The sequence below is a fragment of the Raphanus sativus genome, chromosome 2 (assembly GCF_000801105.2).
Source record: "Raphanus sativus cultivar WK10039 chromosome 2, ASM80110v3, whole genome shotgun sequence".
NCBI lineage: Eukaryota > Viridiplantae > Streptophyta > Magnoliopsida > Brassicales > Brassicaceae > Raphanus > Raphanus sativus.
The window spans coordinates 25,775,365-25,796,741 of record NC_079512.1 but is presented as its reverse complement, the minus strand read 5'-3'; the positions used below and the strand labels follow the sequence as shown (position 1 = coordinate 25,796,741).

Sequence of the window (21,377 nt, the reverse complement as noted above, 5' to 3'; positions counted from 1 at the left end):
AGCAAACTCCTTAACAGTTATCTTCTCGATAAGCAAAACGAGACCAAGAATCAGAGGCGGCCTTGAGCGGAATCTCAGGCTTCCGGCCGTAATTTAATTTAGTATTTTATCGGCCAAATATATTGAAATCATTACGTAGTCTCGTGGTTAAAACTATAGTGGCAAGGCTGGTATTGGTTTCGATAGCCCACAGTTTCATTTTCTTAACACAATATATATATATATATATATATATATATATATATATTTACAGTATATCTTCACTTATTAAGTGAATCATTTAATGTTTATGCATATTAATCTGCCTTGTTTTATTAGGGCATCCTTAAAGGGAGATTTTTAATGGGTGTGCTTATAGTAAAAATATTAGTAAAATAATGTATTTAGTTTAGTCATTCCTGAGTCTGTGAGAGAGAAGAAGAAGAACAAGAATAAGCACAGATCTTGTTCAAGCACTTTCAAACTGATCTTAATCCCTTTTTTCATTTTATCTTATTATTTAAAATCTAAGCACATGCAAAATGATCCTCCATTGAGGATGGCCTTAGTTGCTTCCGGTCTGAGAATATTCCTGACTGGCACTGCCGAGTATATGTGTATATATATAAGATTTTTTTTTTTTGAAACTAACGAGATCAAGAATATTGTTATTCGATCAAAGCGATAACGTTCAATTAAAGTGATAACTACGTAACTGTATAGCGCAGAGATGGTAATGTTGAAACGTTCAAACTTTCTGACACTCGGTCTCTATTTTAACATATTTTACAAAACAAAAACGAGACCATGAATAAATCGTGTTATACATGTACAGTTACATTGCACAGCGCGGAGAAGTAGTAACTACTAACTAGTAATTCCGTTTGCTGAAACGACCAATCTTTCAAAGACTGGCAAATTGTGGAATCTATACTATTAAAAATTTAGGATTATGTCTGTGTATCTCAGTATATTTACAAGTTTTTCTATTGATATTTAATTTAAACTAATAATAGAATATTTTCTATAACTATATGATAATTAATACTTTCCATATTTTGTGAATGATAATAATTTTAATTTTTATACATTATATACTTTCTATTTAATTTGAATATTATTTTTTCATCTATAATATTATTTAAAGATCGGATATGAATATATACATGCAAATTAAAAAAATATTATTATATTTTTTATATAATAATGATATGCCGATTTTGAGTGTTCAATTTTTTTTTAAACTTATCTTAAAATTAAGTTTTATATCTAAACATAAATAAAAATACAACTTATCATAATAACCAAAAAAATAAAATAATATTTTCATATCAATAGTAAAATTTCTTATTACCATTGTTTCATTTTCTTCAAATGACATTATACAAATCTCATTAAAATCTAAATAATTACATTTTCAATTTTATATAATATTAAAAAGTATAAATTATTTAATAAATATTTTTTTAAAAAAATTGTTTTCAGCGGATCATCTCATATCGGATCTTAGGTTAATAGCGAATTTTTAGATTTTTACCAAATTTTCTAAGATTATAATTACAATTCTTTTTATTAAATTGAACTGAATTATACACATACCACTGGATTTATCGGTTCAATCCTAGTCTGAGTTGGATATGAAAACACCTCTTGAAAATAAATTATTATAATAAAACAATTTTTTTAAACACAATTAGAAAACTTTAAAATTATTTATTTTCTAATGAAAATTACAAATTAAATTAAATTTTATTAAAATAAAATATTTTTTTTATTAAAATAAAAATAAAATTTTATTATTTATCTAGTATAAAGTTACATACATTTCTCACTATTTATTTATTTATTTAAAATTAATATTAAAATAAAACCATATAATATTTTGGTGTTAAAATAGGCTTTTTTTGGTAATCATGTTAACTTCATACCTTTTTAAGAGTTTACATGTTGCTTAGCAACTTATCAGCGAATACAAACGGAGAACAACCCAATACAAGAACAAAAGAAAAGATACAACAAGAACTTACAAAAGAGGATCAATCAAGGGGACCTTGTACAGGCGAAGAAGAATTGCAGAAACGATGGTTGGCTCCGAGGAGATGGCGGAATGGAGAGAAGCCGGTCCCGTATCTGTCTGTCCACAGCAGCTATAATGGAAGAGGAAGGAGTGCACTTGGCGGTGAAAATTCTCGTGACTACTTGGTGTTTAAAAATACTCTAAATAATCCATTGTTTCAACTTATAAATGGAAAACTGATAGAGTCAGTGACTACTTAGTGTCATGTTAAATGTGGTCAAAGTCGACTTAATTGGTTAAAGTTTCCGCTAAAACAATGACTTTTCTGTTGATCTTTCCGGTTGAGACAATTTGAGCTTCAAATGACTTCTATAAAAGAAAGTAATTTGTCTTCCCTTCCCTTAAGATATTTTCACTCATGTGACTACAATCAAATTTAAACTATGACAAGGACTCTATGTAGTTAACTAATGAACACGTGTCGGATAAAAGATATTGACTCGCTACAATCACTACGCACCAATATTATCATGGGCCCCTATTATTATTAGAGAAATTGATAGATGACACTAGGTCTGAACTATCATCCGGATTTAGATTTGATCCGAAATCCGTTCCATATCCGTTTCAAAAATAGAATATTTGGAGTCTTCAGATCCGAATTCGAATAGTAAAATCAAGATCCAAATATTTTAATTTTTAAATTTGGATATTCGGATTCATATTTATAAAATATATATATTTTTTTTTAGTTTTATTAATAACTATATTTGATATATTAATATTTATTCATAGAACTAGTTTTATAATACTATATTTTAATTTTTAAATAGTATATTCATGTTTATATTTATAAATCTTGTATAAATTTTTAATTTATGTATTATTTTAGAATTTTATATTTTTAAAATATTATTTTTATTTTATTATTTATTTTACGAATTCAGATTTCCACAAATAGTATAATATATAGACGGATATTTGGAAACTCCAAATCCGGATCCAAATACTAGATCTACGGATCCGATGAATCTAAATCTGGACCTAGATATCCGGATCCGTCCCAGCAGTAGATGACACTGAACATGGTTGTAGTATTTATTAAAATGATAAGATGGTGAATATTTTCAAATTAAATAAAGTGGATTAATGGAAAATTCACTTTAAAGGTCATGTTTCTTAAGGTTTCTAGTTTCTACCTGCTCCAAATAATGCAAGCTACCAACCATTGCGTTGCAAGCGAAAAAACGTAAGACTAATAAATTGAGCTATAAACATATGGGGTGAAAAGAAAAGAACCAATACTTGCACGATCATAATGGTTTTAGGACGTCTTTTTGCGGGTCACATTTCACAATCTTTTCCTTCTCACTATTAGTCCAACTCTTTACTGGCCATGAATATGAGACCTGAGATACTTACTTTGTTGTTTCGTAAATCCGATTAAAGTACACATCTCGTACCTCAGATTCTTCATCAAGAAGCTGGCCGACATCTGTCTTTTGAAATGATGAACTATTCTAAATTAACTATCCTTAAGCTAATATATGACTTCTAACGTAAGTCGTACACATGACCCTTTAAATCTAATACTAGGTGACCCAAAAGTTTTGGCCACTAAACTAACTCTTCCTTTGTTTCAGATACTACATATTGCGACAGCTTAGTCAAACTGTCACGAGACGGATACCCACATCTTTGGTTGAGAAACATTATGAATAGTGTGACATCATCGCGAGTTCTTGCTCTGTTTCAGACAAGCCGTCTAGGATCTGTAAGAACTGCAAGCTAGTGTTTTAGAAGTTCTTCATTGCTGGCAATATACATATGCGTGAAGCTCCATAAACAGTCATCAATTCTAAACTGTACTTGATTCATGAAAAGACAAAAAAGTATTTTTATGTCTCATAAAGAATATGCATCCATCGATCACTATGACATTCAATGAGTTGAGTTTTTCCACTTGGAGTTCAATGATACATTCTTGATTAATCTTCTATTCAATCTCTGATTTTTCATGATACCTAGTTGTTAAAGTTTTCATTTCCTTGATTGTCGGCAAAAAGATGTTTCAATCATTAATAGTCCTCTCGGTCAAATAATAAAATATATCATATGTTTTTGTGGACATGGTAATATTTTGATATAATGGTGAACTCAATTACTTATCAGTAACTTCTGTTTCATATCTTCTTGATTTTGCGTATTTGAAAAGTTATGGAATCGTAACAAAAGTTTCCGACATAAACCTTTGAAACAATAAATAACAGGGTCTTAACCAACGGCAAATCTGTTTGAGAGATTTCATGCATGGAAATAAAGAAAGATAAACGAGGAAGACTGTTGCGAGGAGCAGCAGCAATGTAAAGATCATATGGCACACTGTGTGGGGATGTTTCAGCCAAAGAACAAGCCCTTTTAATCCAATTCGAAGACACCCACTCGTGGGATACAAATGCAATGTAAACTGATCAGATTTCTCATTAATGCAATGAAATGAGAAAAGAGACTTCGCAACACTGCACTTGCATTAAGTTTTAGAGTGACTAGAGCTCTATATACATTATCGTCAACCACAAAACAGTTTTAGATGGAAAATAGTAACCGCAAAATCGACATCACTTGCTCTCCTAGACTTGCTCTTCCTCCTCTCTAAACTTCATTGAACTTAAAAGTGTAACAAGGCACAAGAGGGATGTACTTTTGCGAGATCTGACTAACGGCTTTTAACCCTTTTACTTCTCTTACCTTTTTTATGATGATGAACTCTGTTTTTGCTATGTGGAGGGAACGTTGAAGTGGAAGAGCCATGAGATCACAAAGGCAAAGACCATACAAGCTAAAAGGAAATTCAAGAACCGATGACCTTGCCAGAAGCTTGTTCTAGCTTCTGCCAATCTTGGACCAGATGTTCTCAGAGCTTGAACCATTGTACCATTTACTTCACTCCGACTATTCTCAGTCTCCGGCTCAACAGTTCCAACAACATTACCAGCAATGGACCCGCATACTTCACATATTCTACAGCAACCAAACCATGAAATCACTTCACAATTACAAAAAAAAAAAACAGTAGATATAGTCGCACTATCTTAAGGTTTATATTTTTTACTATCTAGTGAAAAAACACAAAGCATCATTCTCTCTAGATAAAGACAACAATATTTTTTTATTACGTGTTTCCTTTGATCTTGAACCAAGTCTCAGCACAATGCTTATGAGCAGCAGCGAGATCATCTTTGCAAGAACAACCAAGCTCAATAGGAACACCAGATTCAAGGTTCACTGAATCCAAGCTCATGTGACAAATTCTGCAATCTTTCTCATCTTGCCACAAATGAACCGGTTTCTCAGGCAGACCAAGCTCCAGATCTACTTCCACTGAGCACACTGACACATTAGATCTCCTCTTTTCATCCTTCACTATCTCATCTTCATCCTCTCCGCTGGAGCAGCTCTGATGAGACTCTACCTTGTTGTTGGTGATGAGCTCTTCTCTGTCGTCACCACAGCAACTTGAGCCATGGATTGCTTTGGGACAGACAATAGTATCGAGATGTGGCTGTACTACGGGTTCCATCACCCGCCAAGATGATGAAATGAAATCCTCCTCGCAAGTTGCAAGTGATCTTTGAATCTTGTTAGAATCTCAAGGCAGATATTTTTCCCCTCCTTCTCTCTCTCTCTCTCTCTCTCTCTCGCTCTACTTCACCTGGTGGGACGTATATACTAATATAAACAAACCAAATCGGGACACGAGACAAACAGTGACTCCTCGTGGTACTCTGTTTCTTCTGTTCAGAGTCGTTTAATGATTCTGTATTCTCCAAAAAAACACAGAAGAGAATCATATTTATATTAATTTATTATTTCAACACAAACTAATTATATATTAATTTATAGTAATTCATATTTTTTTAGTTCACCTACTAAATCTTATTACATATAGATTATGAATTAATTAAAAAAGATAATATTACCGAAATCACCAATAATTCCTCAAATTACAGTATATTTTGTGACTTTTAACTAATCTAGCTATTCAAAATAAATTTAGCATCTGTCATGTCTTTTTATTGTAATACTCTTTTAATGGTATTTTGTAATGGTTATTTCAATTATATATTATATAATATAGTCAAAAAGTGAGTATAAACTTTATTTAAAGGGCATATTTGAGATTCATAATTATTTTTGAGAAAGTTATTTTCAATGGGAAAATGTATCCTAGACAATTAATTTGTCTAAATCTATAACCTTTGGAATTGTTTGAGCAACTTTGCGTTCTAATACTCAAGAGCTCTAGGGACTTTTTTAAAACTAATTTAGGTATTTAAATTAAATTAATATAAGTTATTTTGCTCTATATAAATTATGAAATCCTGATAACACTAATACTTTCACTACAAGCCGATCATCATGAAAAACTCATCGAAGAAAAAGTTCACATCTATATTTTGGTTTACTATAACCATAATGGTGATATCATCATTGATATGTTCAGAATGTTTTAAAATTCCCATTACAGGACCGCTAATGAAAGTTGAAATTAAGAATAATAATACATATACTCTTGATGTGCATTGTAAATCAGCAGATGATGATATAGGGTCGCGTGCTCTTAAGAAAGGTGAATCATATCGTTGGCAGTTTTATGTTAATTTTTTAAATTCTACACTATACTATTGTGATTTTCATCAAGGAAATGTAGAGAAAGGTGTGTTCGACATTTACGATGCGCTTAGAGATTTTAAAAGATGCACTAAATGTTCATGGATGGCAGAGATTGATGGTCTTTACGGATCTAGTGAGAAGAAGAAACCACCACCAGCCGTAGTGTTTTATAAATGGTTAAAGTAGTAAAAAAATAAGTTAATAAAATTATGTATGCAATTTATTAAAATATAAATAAAATAGGGCAGTGTTACAAAAAAAAAAAAGGCTTGCCTTTTAACTAATAAGTTTTATTTAATTTATTCATTTATAAATTAAGATTGTATTTTTGTAATTGTTTAAATTTTTCAGTGATATGTTATCTTAACCTCCCAAAAGAATATTTGTTTGTTAGCTTGAATGAAGAAAATACACAGCTGCGAGGGACTCGGAGTATTATGTTGATGAACTAAGATCTCGATCTAGAGGCCAATTTGAATAACAAAACCAGCTTGAATTGCAAGTATGTTTGTGGAGATTTCGACACATTGATGGTGAAACTTTGTATCATCTTGAACCCCACTAAAAAAAAGGACTCTAAGCCCTAACCAACTTGAAAGATAAAAATGAAAAAGCCTCTTTGACACATTCAGAAGCAGAACAACAGATGAAAGTCAACATTCTGGAAAGAAACCTGATATCATCATCGCAAGAGACAATGATGACTAGCTAAATCACATCTCATCAGTACGATTTAGCTTGTGGCAGGTATGGCCACGGGCTTTGAGTCCTCTGCTTTTTCATGTTCCTTGTTCAGTAACTGAAACATTGCATCCCAAGAATAAGTTCACAAACAGAAAATGTTTCAACAGGAAGTACATATTGTTGTGTGCTGTGCTAAGAACATAAAGAGAGTGAAAGAGTTATGATCTAACCTTGTTGTTGATCAAGTTGTGGAGCGCAATTACGCTTCTGATGAGGGACGATAAATAGATAACGAGCATCATGTCATTTGTTTTCACTGCACGTAATAAACTCAGTAAGACTAATGCATCCAATGCTTCAAGAAAGAAGTACAACGATAATAATACTGGCGGAAGAAACTCACCTGAGAAGGCTTTGACCAGCTCGTTCACATTCAGATTCGGAAGCAAGTTGAAAACGTCCTGCGGATTTTAAGAGCAATGTTTCTTAGCCAAAAATCCACAGTGATTATAAAATTTCAAAGAGCAAAGATCACAAAGGTCTGGAGAACCAGAACACTAAATGAAAACATGCAAGTTCTAACCTGCAGATGGTATAAAATCTCATGATTAAGAGGGAGTTTCCCATCAATTACAAGGTCAAGGTAACTCCGGATCTCCCGGAGACGTGCATCTAGCCCCTTCAAAGCAGTAAGTTTGGCAGTGACCTGGTGCAAAATACAATACACATTATTTCAGTCCTCAAACCGTAACCATTTTGTTCATATAAAAACTCTGCAGGAACATCGATACGAATCCTCCATGATTTCAGCACTAAAGGGATGATAATGAGACGTCGAAATACTGCAAAGACAGATACCTCAGTCGCAAGGGTACTGATAGTTGTGTCTTTCACATCCCTGAGCAAATGTTCCACGCCTATTAGAGAACCAGAATAAACCAGGTACACGTCAGATGACCTTCCTCACATCCTAATCATAAAAGACGATTGTTTAAACCTTGTAGACATACCGATTTCCTCGACTTCGTGAGCGGCAATTTCTGTAGAAACATGAACAAAGACTTTCTGGCTTTTCTGAGTAGCATTCTGAAGAGATAACGAAGCATTTAATCAATCTGGGTAAATATAAGGACACAACTGTGAAAAAAAAAACTTAGGAAGCGTATCTTTGTTACCTCCTTGACCTCCTCAACTGCATAGTAAGCTTTAGTGGGGATTCCAAGTTCTTTAGGCTGGACATCGATAATGACCAACACCGGATTTGGAACATAGCTACAGCACCAACAACAAACCAAAGCTTCTTAATTAGAAATTATACATAAGCTACAAGAAGATGTCCTAAAAAATGCACTACCATAACTTAAAACCAATCCATAAGAATATGATCAACAAAATTTGAATGATTAAGCTGGAAACTCACCCACTGAACAACGCGTGAACGTCCAAATCATTCTCCCGAAGTTTGGGACCTGTGCTATACCAACCTACAACATGCTCCTTGGCTGCAAAGCAAATTAACTTTTTGTCATGAATTCTACAACGTTAAATACAGTCTAAACTTCAGCTCTCAGAGAAGAAGTTACCATTAATTCTCTTGAACATGTGGAACATTGACTCATGGTAGTTATGATCAAGAAACCAGATACTTGGATCCTTGTCATCCTCCTCGAATGGCACTACAAATAAATATACACACCAAAACGTTATACAAGCCATCCATATCAAAGCAGCATCTATTTTTAATTTAAAGAAGATCATAGTGAACAGTATCCAGAAGATAAGCAAGCATCTATGAAAACTAAAAATTACAACTAAATCGAGTAGAATCGAGCTCGATTAGATCCAAAACCGTAAGGAGACTGTGCGTAAAGCTCTAAGCTGCTGCAAATACGTGCATCTCGCTAGAACCCTAACTAAGAATTAAAAGGCCTCGACTCGACAGAATCTGAGATCTGAGAAGTTAAAGGAGGCGATACCTGCGTAGCTGTTGGTGACGTCAACGATGCCACGGGAGCTGCTACCGAGAAGAACGCCGACGACGCGCTTGCGCGAGTCTTTAGCGACGCGGTTGTAGTGGTCGACGATACTGAGCAAGACGAGTGGGTGAACGACCACTTTCTCGATCGTCCTTGCTGATATCTGCTGCGTCTTTATCACATCCATCTTCGACTTTGCTACTAGTAGTAATTCCGATCAATTGTGGAGTTCCGATCTGTTCGCGACGGAGCTTCGAGTTTAGCTTCTTCTCCAGGAAAACTCCTCTGAGCTTATTGCTTCTACTCTCTAGTCTTTTTTTTATTTCTCTTTACTGGCTTGGGCTTGTAAAACGTTAATGGGCTTATATTTTGTTAGACCCAATATGTGAGTTTTCGGTATCTACTACAAGGCCTACGTTTTCAAGCGTGCCATAATTTCATGCCCTTGTTTCCTGAGTTTTCATTTTCTTATTATTTACTTTGATAATTAATCTCTAATTAAGATTTAATCAATGAATTATTCCGGAAGTAATGATATAAACTTGAAATAGACATTTATGAGTGTGTTAGGGTCAAAATAATACAATTTTTTTTAATAAAAGAGATTATACAATGTTATAATAAAAACTTTATATTAAAGTCCCAAAAGTTAATCACCAAAAGTTGGTCCAGTGGTGATTACATAAGGAACCTTTAGCTCTAATACAGAAAGCCATATGAGTTTGATTCGTGTTGATCACCTGTTTTGTGGAGTTACCGTCCGCAAGTATCCGGATTGCAGGCCTTCAGAGGATTAATCAGTTGACAATCAGAAAAAGCATGTGCGGATTACGGACCCTCAGACAAACGAAAACCACATGTCGGATTACGGATTGCCGGATATCTCTAGTTTAAAAAAAGAGTCCCAGAAGTTAGCAAAAAGACTTTTATATTAAAATTGCTAACGCATAAATAGTAACTTCATGCTGATTTTATGCTGATTTTATTAGATCCACCGGATTCGTCATATAGACTCACAATTTGCATGGAAAAGAGGATAAAATCTAGCTAATAGACATTAAAGGATTGATAGATTTAAAGAGTGTCTGGCTGAATCTTTGCGAACGTTTGGTCCTACCACCTAGCGGACTCACCTCTGGACAGTTGGCCCCCTCGATATTATGGCAAGTATGGTTAGCCCGAAACCAACTAGTCTTCGAAGGGAAGGTTGTGTCAGAGGAAGATGTTGTTTCAAAAGCTATCATCTCAGCCAAAGAATGGACGAGTGCTCAGGAGAAGAAACCTCTAGCACCAAAAAGGAGCCTCCTACTCCCAAGATCGATAACGAACTGCCCTGTACTTAATACAGATGCGGCATGGCGAGCTGCAGACCTTATGGCAGGACTGGGCTGGACGCTGAGAATAGAGGAAGGAACTATCGAAGGCGCCAAGATGATGCAGTGTGTGGGATCGGCCTTAGCTGCGGAAGGATTGGCCCTTAGAGAGACTTTGATGAAATGCAGGGATATGGGTATCAAAAAGGTGCAATGTGAATCTGACTCAGATCAACTAGTCAAAGCTGCCAAGTCTGGTGTTTTTCAACCTGAACTCTATGGAATCCTATCTGATGTTTTCAATCTTTGTTTGTATTTTGAGGAAATCTCCTTCTCTTAGATACCAAAAGCAAAAAACAAAGTTGCTGATAAGCTAGCAAAACAATGTTTGGTTGTGGAAGAAGCCTTTATGGCAGGCACCTAACCTTTTTCTAAAGATTTAATATAAGAGTGTGTTTCAAAAAAAAAGACATTAAAGGATAAAGTAAAGGACGCCAGTTCACATGTTCGTATATATCTTCTTTTTCTTGCTTGCCAATATGAAATCAAAATAACTTAGACCACTTGCTTGACATGTAGTATTTATTTTCTTATCAGATTTCGTGGTTTGAAACTTTTGATGATCAAAGAAATAAGATAAACGACATTGACCTAGGAGTTAGAGCTGAAAACCCATTGCCACGAACTAGTACTCTAGACTCTAGTAGCCAAGTTATGTCGCATGAAGCTTAATTTCTCAAAAACATTATATAATCTTGATAGAAACTAATGCATATACTCCCACCTTTTCATAATAGATGAAATTTTAGTTTTTTACACGCATATTAATTTTTTTCTAAAAAAAATTATTAAAATATAATTTAAAATTAATTTATTTAATTAAAAACCAAAATATTAAAGATATAATTCGTTACACAATTTTTGATAAAATTATCTAAAGATGTAAAAACATCATCTATTTAAAACAATAACAATCTAAAACATCATTTATATTGAAATGAGGGAGTATTTGTTTACTCTACTAGGTGATTAATATGTATATTAAAGTATATGGTGCATGGAACATCATTGGGAATTGCATGTAGTGGGCATTACAATGTGAGACCACCTTCAACTTTTTTGACTTGGATGAGAACACACTCCTCTTGGACTAGTACACATCCCATATCATATGTATGTAAATATACTGCTATAGATACATAGAAACAAACAATATATACTTACGTATCTCAAAACTGAATAACTATGAAATATAACATATCACTCATATATATTTTAGAAATAGTAAAATACCATGTAAGTTAGATTTGAAAATTATTCCAACGAATTAAATACTATAATGAAATTTTTTTTTTTTTTTGAGAATTGATAATAATGAAATTGTTATCGAATAGTTTTGGATGAATCCAAGTAACAAACGCCAAAGTATACTTTGACTTTGAGGCCAACTCGATCCTCATTCATTTTTGCTTCTTTAGAGTTTACAATTGAATTTGAAAACCGTGATATAATTAATGTTGTACGTATTTGTATGTTGTGTAGCAGAGAGACTCTTGTTTATAAAAACAATGTTTGGTTTATTTGAATTGTCATTTTATTCTTTGGATCTTTAGTCTTCGCTTAGCGTTTCGTGCATGTCTTCCTCAAAATCATCACCACTAATACAATACTTGAACACAAAACTCACAACGATATACATATACTTCTCTATGCCAAGGGCCCAAACACATTTTAACTCAAATTTTTCAAGTTACCCCACATATATATATATATAGAATACTACTATTAAGTACATCAAATTATTCAAATGTAAAATATGAAAACGCGTTAAATATATTAATAGACCAATAAACATATATAAAATTCTAGCAATATAGATTCTTTAGAATTCTATAATGCAGACACCTGACAAATACATGGGAAATTAAGCATATAGTTTCATAGACAGGTTGAGCTATTAATTTCAATTAATAAATACTTAAAAAGGGTTCCACTCGGTTTTATAATAACCACTGCCGACCAGCCTACTTTACCAAGTGTCACAGCTTTTATGGAAAAAATCCGTTAATTCATTAAGCTTTTCAAGATGTTCACACAATAAGTATAAGAATTAGTAGGTGAACTTCTGCGGCTAAGTTTAGATAATAGTTCGAGAACTGATCACACGCTAACAGTAACATGTACTCACATCAAAACAAATAATTCACTCAACCCCACAGGCTATATAGGCAACATAATAATACCACATTTAATTTACAACCAAATCAGTGTATAATACTGATAAAATTACGTATATGTAAATGCATATGTAGCACAGACCCCTATCTAATATTATAGGATAAAGAAACGACCAAATCTTATTTAAAAAGAAAAACACTCTTTCAAATCCCAAGAACAAAAGCATGCATTTCGTAATAAACAACACACTGATTCTGTTTTATTTCTTCTACATCTATCATACATAACACTAAGTAAACGACACAGAACTTAGACACATTATTTAATTATTATCGTTACTGTATCCTTTAAATTATTATTATAGCAAAAGATAACACATTATATACAAAAAATTTAAAAGAACACCATCAAATCATGTGTATATATCCAAACCCTCATCCATTCACATCACTAAGTCCATCTTAATTAACACACCTAATCTCATATACAAAAACGTATTGAAACCAAACACTAATATATATATTGGAAGGATTCTCCATTAAAACTAGAGGCTTAGGTAACGACAACAACAATAACATGGGAGGTGGAGGAACGGGGACAAAGTGTGGACGCTGGAATCCAACGGGGGAGCAAGTGAAGCTTCTGACGGATCTGTTCAATGCGGGGCTACGAACACCGAGCACCGATCAGATTCAGAAGATCTCTACGGAGCTGAGTGTCTACGGTAAGATCGAGAGCAAGAACGTGTTCTATTGGTTCCAAAATCATAAAGCTAGGGAAAGACAAAAGCGCCGTAAAATCTCCACCGTCGATTTTGATCATTGTCAAGAAACAAATCTTTCTCTTCCTCATCGAGACAAACCATGTCACTATCGACCACCACCTAAAGGTTAATAAAGATCTCTCTACCATTTTTATAAAACATGTTACACTAGAAACATGTTACACTAGTTATACATAATGTACGTGTACTAAAATGTGTGTCTGTTTTTGTTTTAGATACTTTTGAAACCTGTGAGGTAGATGATAAGGTGATAGAGACATTGCAACTCTTCCCGTTATCAAAGGTTGAAAGAACGAGAGCAAGTATTACTACTGCGAGCCACAACGAATACATACGAGAGCAAGTCAATACGACGGTGTTTTCCACATACTCATCGTGTGGAGCTGAGACGGAACATCCGCCCTTGGATCTTCGACTAAGCTTTTTATGAATGGGTTTTCATATTAACAACTCTAGTGGATGCGAAAAAAATGAAGACATGAGATCCAATATGCGGAGTTATATGTTAAGAGCTCGGTATTGGTATTGATGTCATAAGAATATTAATGAAATAAAACATCAAAAATTATCAGAGAAGTAATGGACTAGGTTGGTGTAGGACTTAAGCAGTTGCAGTGACTGACATTATGATCCCTAACTATCATGTGACTGGGATGAGGAAACTCGTAACAACATTAACCCTGGTTATATCGTGTCTTTTTTTCGGCTAAACCGTTAATTAACCTTGTTACACCAATTATTAAAAAATCGCATACAATTAAGGATAACAAGAGAATATTATAAAACAAACAGATTACAATAGGTTGGAAATACTCTAGTTAATTAAATTATTTGTTACATATAGATATGAAGAATCTTTGTTGCCTTTGTGCACAAAAAAAAGAAAAAGAAAAAAAGGATCATTGTTGCCTCAATTAAGGAATTGGTTTTTAAACACAGGCATTGCTTCGGTTACTTCCATTCGGTCCGGTTCGGTTACCTCTCATCGAGTAATCGTATCTTTTTATTAAACACCACACCTTACGACTGCCATATAATAAAACGGGACACGGTTCAACAACAGTAAAAACAACATACAATGTTTTATGTTTAAACTGTCTCTGTCTCCTACCATCTATCGCTACTCTAGAATGGAGCTTACCATCCGAGGAAAATTGATCAAGCTTTGCCCAGTGATCCTTATCCAATTCTGACCATTACACAGGATCAATGTTCAGGGATCGAAGGGGTTTCATTCACTCTCTCAAACGTTGAAGATGATCGGAGTATGTGTGTGGATAAACTGGAGTTCAAAAAGTTACAAATTTTTTCTACCAGTACAAGCAGTCTTGCTACGAATATAAATAATTACACATGTCAAATATATAAATAATCACATTCACACATAACTTGGTGCTCAAGTCTCTACTCTCTCACTTGGATGGGTTTAAGCAACGCCAGCTGAATCAAACCTCCGCATCATGTGTAATTCTCGGGGACATAACCCCAGCGTTGTCTCTTAAGCTCATCCCGACAATGATATCCCAATGCAGACAAGTAATCTCTTATCTCCTTCAACCCTCTGTCTCCCGCGGCTATTCATCGGGTATTCCTCCTCGAACTTGTCCGATCTCACAAAGTAATTAACCCCTCTATGCATGGTGAACTTGTGCTCGTACTGCTGCGTTGCAGATAGCGAGTAAGAACAACACGACCGGAAGCATCAGGAGGAGGATCACCACCACACGAGGTATATCATCAGAGCCTTGATTAGCCATTCCGGAGAATTCGTCGTCGTGTTGTTGTCTCCTTGGTAGATAAGCCGGCTCATCATAGGAGCAGCCAACGACGTCGTACATCCGCCTAGCGTCTTCGTTGCTTAGGCACTGGAACGCCTTGGAGATGGATTTGAACGCTTCTTCTGAACCATGCGCCTTGTTCCTGTCGGGATGAATCTTCAATGAGAGTTTCCGATACGCCTTCCTCACATCTTCGACTGAACACGTGTTTCTCAATCCGAGAATCTCGTAGTAGGCCTCCTTCGATTTGATCTCCCTCACGATCGCTCGTTGTTCTTCAGTCGTGGATGATGATGATGGACGTTGACGAAGAGAAGGCTGATCTGACGGATCAGGCGATACGTTAGCGGAGGCGGATCGAGACGAATCCTCCTCCTCCTCCTCCGCCTGGTTATTCAGATCTGAGACGAGATCATCGATCGGGAGAGACGGATCGAGACGACGAGGTTTCTCCAGAAACTTCAAAGCGCGAGATCGGTGCCCTGTCTCCATCGCGTCCTTGCCGATCTTCAGGCATTTCAACGCGTCGTCTTTGTTACAATGCATATTTCAGCTCGTGACGAATTTATTAGGACTCCTAGAATTTATAATGACAACGATAATATAAAGCGGTAAAAAAACATTTGAAAACCGATATAAAAGACGAATACACAAAGTCGTGATTTGATCACTTTTTTTAACTCAATAAATCGTTTGTAGATGAAATGGTTTCTATACGATTTTGAGTCTCAAATAAAACTAAGTGAGACTGTTTTACATCACCCAAAACATGATATTAACTATTACACTCTACTCTCAAAACTTATTTTGAAAGATTTGAGGTATTGCTGGAACTTTGTATGCGAAGTTTATGTATGAATTTTGAGTCTCAAGAATATCAGTGTGTTTTTAATAGAGATATGAGATGTTTATTTATATTAGAAATTCACAAAATTTAGCCATAAAGCAACTTCATATGTATCATTGAGTTTGTTTAAGTTTTTGACATTTGTTGTTAAGTCACCAAGGTTAGACACCCAAGTGAGTTTTATCATTAGCCATTTGTCACTAAATTAAATAATTTAATCACTAAGTTAAATTGGTCACCAAATTTACTTAAATTAAGCCATATGTCATTAAATAAATTTAGATTAATCCTCAAGTAAAAAGCTTTCATCATTTACTTAATTAGTCTATGGACTTTCTCCATATAAAGTGTAATATTTACTTCACATTATATTATATTAATTTTTTTACTTAGTCTAATAAGTTTGTAAAATTCCATTCACATTTCAAAAAATATATTTTTTCATTAAGAGTCAAAAAACTCTTATATCCTTATTTTCTTTATATATAATAAATAATTATTTAAATAAATAAATATAAAAATACTATGAGCCCTCTCTCCCACACAATTCAAATTTTTTTAACAAATTTTTATTTTTGAATTTTCTTTTCAATTTTTATTTTTTATTTTTTTAGTTTTCTTTTTGAAATTCGAAAAATTATTTTTAAAACTATTTTAAAAATAAAATAATATTTTTGAGTAATTAATTTTATATTTATTAGTTAACTCTTAAGTTTTAAATATCATTTTGGTAAAAGTGGTTCAGGTAAACATGAAAACTGATATTATGAATGTAATATTTTTGGCAATTTCTAAAAAAAAAATGCAGTTTGTGGAAATCTCCTTAGTCCAGCGGTTTGACTAATGGCTTATTAATGATTCTACAGAATGTATAAAGTTCAAACCCTAGAAAATACAAATTATGCAGTTTATGGAAAAAATAGTTATAAGAGATCTTCAGTATGGAGCATTGCATATCATCGAATATAGATCTCATAGCACGGTTCAGAGTGTCGCAATCAGACGTGTTATGATGATAGAATTGCCGATTGTATAATCGTCTATGTAATATTTCTTATAGATGCATGCAATGTATAATTAATCAGACGTTAAAAAACTATAAACAAAGTATTTTTCAAATTATCCCCTTATTTTTTTCTTATTTTTAAAATATTAATTGATGAAAGATTCTTAGAGGAAAAAAAAAGATTCTTAGAGGAGTTCTTGAGCAACACGTACATGTTAAAAATATTCCTTTGTTTCATAATAAAAATTAGTTTATATTTTTTATTTTGTTTCAAAATAAGTATCATTTTGCAATTCCAATGCAATTTTGTATATTAAATCCATTTTTATCCTTTTGAATAACCAATAGATTTTTATTTAAATTATTTCATTTAATTAATCATCCATTAAATATGAATTTATTAGTAGACACTTATTGAAAAACGGATGAAGTATTAGATATAAAAAGAGCAATTCTCCTAAGTAGTTTTCTTAATTTTTCTATCGAAAAAAGTTTCCAACATAAAAAATGATCAAAAGAAATTTCATTAAGTAGACAAAATATTCTTATGTCATTTGTTTTATATAGACATAAATATAAATAAATAATAAAATAAAAATAAAAATAAAAATAATGTTTTATAGTTTCAAATTATATTTTTTCAAATTTGAATATTTTCTATTTTTGAAAAAAAATTATTTTTTCAAATTTCTTATTAAAATTCGAAAAAAATTAGAAACTATTTTTTTAAAAGTTATTTTTAAGTTTGTATATTTATTTTTTTATATTAATTTTTTAAAAACCCCAGCCCTTTCCCTCTTCCTCTCCAAAACCCTAGTCCTTAACTTTAAAGCCTAAAATGGATATCTTAGAGAATTTCTCATAAAAAAGTGAGATAGAGAGAAAGAAGTGATTCTGTTTGTACAACTCCACAAAAGAAGTTGACATACTGTCTTTGCATCAACAGAGCTTTACGGCACGAAACACTGTTTCACGTTTCTTATATAAACAACAAAACGTTGAGTCGATCAAACTAGTGAAACCGCAAGGCTTTTATTTATCATAGGGTAAAGAACACGCATGACGTTTTCTATATCAAGAAGGGCAATTTCTGTTGGCTAAAGTTAAGAAAAACGACATGTCTGATGTAAGTATGTGCATCTAGGGATCTTGGTTACGTGTTGCTTGTGTGTTACTCACTTTATTTTATTCCCTTGGCTTAGCTTATAACAAACATTCACGAACCACTATAACACAGGATAAATGGTATGCATTTAGAAAACATGCATACATATAATAGTCAAGAGAACAACACAAAACCAGCGGAAAGATAAAGGGCGCTAGTAAGATATTCATGTGATCCATAAGATGAGAACTTAGAGCCAGCCGAACTAGCTCCATTATAAAGTCATAAAACATCTTTCATAACCTTCACATTCTCTACATGGTTTAGAAATGTGTAAAGTCTATGTTTCAGATACCCTCCCATTCCTTGGATTTCAACTCTTCTGATAGTTTCCTTCTCGAGACTGTAGTAAAAAACATAGAAAGGGTTGGATGGAATGTCCTCTGAGAACACAATTTCATTTGAACCAGTCACTCCAACACACTTTAAAATATAATTTGGAACTACACTCTGCCACTGAGGAGGAAGTGGGTAACTATGCTTGGACCACTCCTTTTTTTCTAGGTCATCCAAAACCCACATCTCAAAACTTGTATTTTCTCTAGAAAAATAATTAGACCCATTCGGCTTTAGTGAAGCCAATTTACCCTTGTAGTTGATCAGATTCAGACTTGGTACACGATGCACTTCTCCAGGTTCAGTAGCTTTAATAAAGCTGAACTTCTCAGACCTAAAATCAAAGCAAACTATCATAAATTCATCCATGGAAGAAGACATGTTGGGTGCAGCTCTGTAATACAAAACACCATCAATGCATACAGATTCATGTTCTGGATGATGAGGTACACAACATTCAATCAATCTCCATGAAAGTTTCCCAGTTTCTAGCGTCAGGACATGGTGCTCCTCAGAGATGGCGTTACCATGTGACAATGTCATTGACAAGACCTTGAATTGCTTCCCAACTGGATCATACCCAAAAAAGCTTCTCATCTCATGCTTCTTCCTTGTCTTTATCCTCGGTAAAGTGCAGGATTGTCCTGTGCTAGGGTTACATATCACAGAGGTCGTCGCTGGTCTTTTCCTTCCGTTTAAGATACTGAAATCTCCTATACCGACCAAACCACTTATAGGACTATGTATCTGATACACATCATTTAAGTGTAAACTCATATGATGGCTGGCGGTTGTAGGAGGCGTGTTCTCATCTGGGTTTTGAGGCTGAGGCGAGGAGAAGAAGGATACTTTGCTGCCATATAGGCAGACGAACAAGAGTCGAGGACGAAGAGAAGATTGTTTCAGAAACTGATCCGTGAAATCTTGATGGTCAAGTATGGAAGACCATAGCTTCGAGACGCAACGGCATCTCGCTATGTATTTTGGCGACAATCTCAAGAATATTTCGTACATGAGATCATTTGGCATCGGCGATGAGTTCTCGTCAGCATTGGATCGCCCAACGATGGTTTGACGATCCTCCAAGAGCTTCCGCCGCCGTGTTTTCATGGTGGAACCCTAATAAGATCGGATATCTTGAAGTGAACGTATATAAGACTTGTGTCACAGCTTATACATAGAACGACAACGTTTAGTCAAAAAAAAAGCAAATTATCAAATTATCGTTCTTCTAAAATATAGTAAAAAAAATCAATTACTCTTTTCCATGGATGTCATCTGCGGTTTTATAGCTGTGTGTTGCTATGTTCACATTTCCCAGTTATAATTTTCTGGAAAAAAAAACTTATGCTGATTCATCTGTGGCATATATGGATTTGGCAGGATTTTAGATATATTCTTATTACCAGTCTATTTAATAACTGTTCATATTTGCAAAAGTGTTCTAAAACTTTTTTCACTCATTGGTATTAAGAAAAAAAATGTAAGGGATGGATGGAGAAGAGAGACAAGTTTGCTTTATGAATAGTACATTAAGGTATCGATATTTGGAGGGTAAATGACAAAGGATGATACGTAAGAAGCTATAACGTTAACTACGAAAACAGGAAGAGATGTGATAATGGGATTATGCGTACGGATCACAGGCAAGTACAAATAATGAGAATGATAAGTAAAATATCAAAAAGATAAGGCCAAAGAATAGGAATAGAGAGCATCTGCATTTTTTTTTGGACAGAAGCTGAAAACTTTCACTTCACACGTGGATTATTAAGATATGGTATGTCGCGTCTCGTGATTTGTCAAATGACAAATCTTCATCCCACTCATCTATGATCAGTTTAAATGTTTGGTGTCTCTTAATCTCCTTACTATACTGCTGTGGTAGCTTTAATTTTTAATATACAACTGGAATATTCCATACCGAATTCCTAAAATTAAGATGTTGAAAAATCCATTATTTTCCAAAATATGTTGTCAAAAAAAAACAAAAAAAATCCAATATTCTTGCCATTTCAGTTACTTACATAGCCAATAATAATTAAAAAAATGAATCATATAGTATAAATTCTCAAATGAGGCATGCATTGGCCTAAGCCTCAAACATGCATTGAAAGCGTATAATAATATAGTAAAGCGTCATTACCAGTATATCCAAGGACACAGGTTAATGCGACAACATTATATTGTTATAATTTTATAACTCTTTACCCACTAACAAGGGAGTATTTTATATTATGTTTAATTTGATCCACATTATAATCATAACAACTAATTGGAATGAAGACGTGTCAAATCTTCAAGATTAAAATAGTGATTCTAATAATAATAGAATAGGGGGCACACATTGGGTTATGATGAATCTGCTTTCATCACATGTTACTGATAATTTTTGTGAAAGTAATGTTTCAACTTTGTATGGCACTATGGGTCATTAGATCGTAAACATTACGTTTGATATAAAACTTCAGTGATTATTTCATTTCTTATTATCATGGTACACTAATCCCCTATATATTAAAAGAATAATATTTTTTAAGTTATAACATTATAATTAGTGCTGAGGTGTCATTCTCACAAAACTTCTCACAGGCTCAATTAAAAAGGCTTTAAGTACTAGAGATATTACGTTCAATGCCA

The 21,377-nt window shown here is 33.6% G+C and overlaps 5 protein-coding genes across 5 annotated transcripts; 1 reads left to right on the top strand and 4 right to left on the bottom strand.

The window, feature by feature from the left end:
- Window positions 1–4,452: 4,452 nt before the first annotated feature.
- On the bottom strand, window positions 4,453–5,726 carry LOC108840169 (uncharacterized). Its single transcript, XM_057002769.1, has 2 exons — window positions 5,173–5,726; window positions 4,453–5,017 (listed from the first exon to the last, which is right to left on the bottom strand). Exons 1-2 carry the CDS (start codon window positions 5,574–5,576, stop codon window positions 4,774–4,776), a joined length of 648 nt encoding a protein of 215 aa, XP_056858749.1. The 5' UTR covers window positions 5,577–5,726; the 3' UTR covers window positions 4,453–4,773.
- Window positions 5,727–7,148: 1,422 nt separating this feature from the next.
- LOC108837146 (26S proteasome non-ATPase regulatory subunit 7 homolog A) lies at window positions 7,149–9,636 on the bottom strand. Its single transcript, XM_018610215.2, has 10 exons — window positions 9,331–9,636; window positions 8,938–9,030; window positions 8,775–8,856; window positions 8,530–8,626; window positions 8,365–8,440; window positions 8,213–8,271; window positions 7,938–8,060; window positions 7,758–7,815; window positions 7,585–7,670; window positions 7,149–7,469 (listed from the first exon to the last, which is right to left on the bottom strand). Exons 1-10 carry the CDS (start codon window positions 9,515–9,517, stop codon window positions 7,404–7,406), a joined length of 927 nt encoding a protein of 308 aa, XP_018465717.1. The 5' UTR covers window positions 9,518–9,636; the 3' UTR covers window positions 7,149–7,403.
- A 3,721-nt stretch (window positions 9,637–13,357) lies between these two features.
- LOC108841429 (WUSCHEL-related homeobox 7-like) lies at window positions 13,358–14,172 on the top strand. Its single transcript, XM_018614187.2, has 2 exons — window positions 13,358–13,710; window positions 13,821–14,172. The coding sequence occupies exons 1-2, from the start codon at window positions 13,398–13,400 to the stop codon at window positions 14,033–14,035; spliced, it is 528 nt and encodes a 175-aa protein (XP_018469689.1). The 5' UTR covers window positions 13,358–13,397; the 3' UTR covers window positions 14,036–14,172.
- A 1,064-nt stretch (window positions 14,173–15,236) lies between these two features.
- On the bottom strand, window positions 15,237–15,962 carry LOC108838861 (chaperone protein dnaJ 49-like). The gene has a single exon (XM_018611729.1). It carries the CDS (start codon window positions 15,927–15,929, stop codon window positions 15,237–15,239), a length of 693 nt encoding a protein of 230 aa, XP_018467231.1. The 5' UTR covers window positions 15,930–15,962.
- A 2,503-nt stretch (window positions 15,963–18,465) lies between these two features.
- Window positions 18,466–19,868, bottom strand: LOC108838850 (F-box protein DOR-like). Its single transcript, XM_018611719.2, has one exon. The coding sequence runs from the start codon at window positions 19,845–19,847 to the stop codon at window positions 18,624–18,626; it is 1,224 nt and encodes a 407-aa protein (XP_018467221.2). The 5' UTR covers window positions 19,848–19,868; the 3' UTR covers window positions 18,466–18,623.
- Between the last annotated feature and the right edge of the window lie 1,509 nt (window positions 19,869–21,377).

Excerpts from the sequence above, each read along its gene's own strand:
- LOC108840169 (XM_057002769.1), bottom strand. The coding sequence starts at position 5,576 with ATGGAACCCGTAGTACAGCCACATCTCGATACTATTGTCTGTCCCAAA. Across the intron at positions 5,018-5,172 it reads TTCAAGATCAAAGGAAACAC|AATATGTGAAGTATGCGGGT; the intron begins GTAATAAAAAAA and ends TGGTTGCTGTAG.
- LOC108837146 (XM_018610215.2), bottom strand. The coding sequence starts at position 9,517 with ATGGATGTGATAAAGACGCAGCAGATATCAGCAAGGACGATCGAGAAA. Across the intron at positions 9,031-9,330 it reads CGTCACCAACAGCTACGCAG|TGCCATTCGAGGAGGATGAC; the intron begins GTATCGCCTCCT and ends ATTTATTTGTAG. Across the intron at positions 8,061-8,212 it reads TCAGTACCCTTGCGACTGAG|GTCACTGCCAAACTTACTGC; the intron begins GTATCTGTCTTT and ends ATTTTGCACCAG.
- LOC108841429 (XM_018614187.2), top strand. The coding sequence starts at position 13,398 with ATGGGAGGTGGAGGAACGGGGACAAAGTGTGGACGCTGGAATCCAACG. Across the intron at positions 13,711-13,820 it reads CTATCGACCACCACCTAAAG|ATACTTTTGAAACCTGTGAG; the intron begins GTTAATAAAGAT and ends TTTTTGTTTTAG.
- LOC108838861 (XM_018611729.1), bottom strand. The coding sequence starts at position 15,929 with ATGCATTGTAACAAAGACGACGCGTTGAAATGCCTGAAGATCGGCAAG.
- LOC108838850 (XM_018611719.2), bottom strand. The coding sequence starts at position 19,847 with ATGAAAACACGGCGGCGGAAGCTCTTGGAGGATCGTCAAACCATCGTT.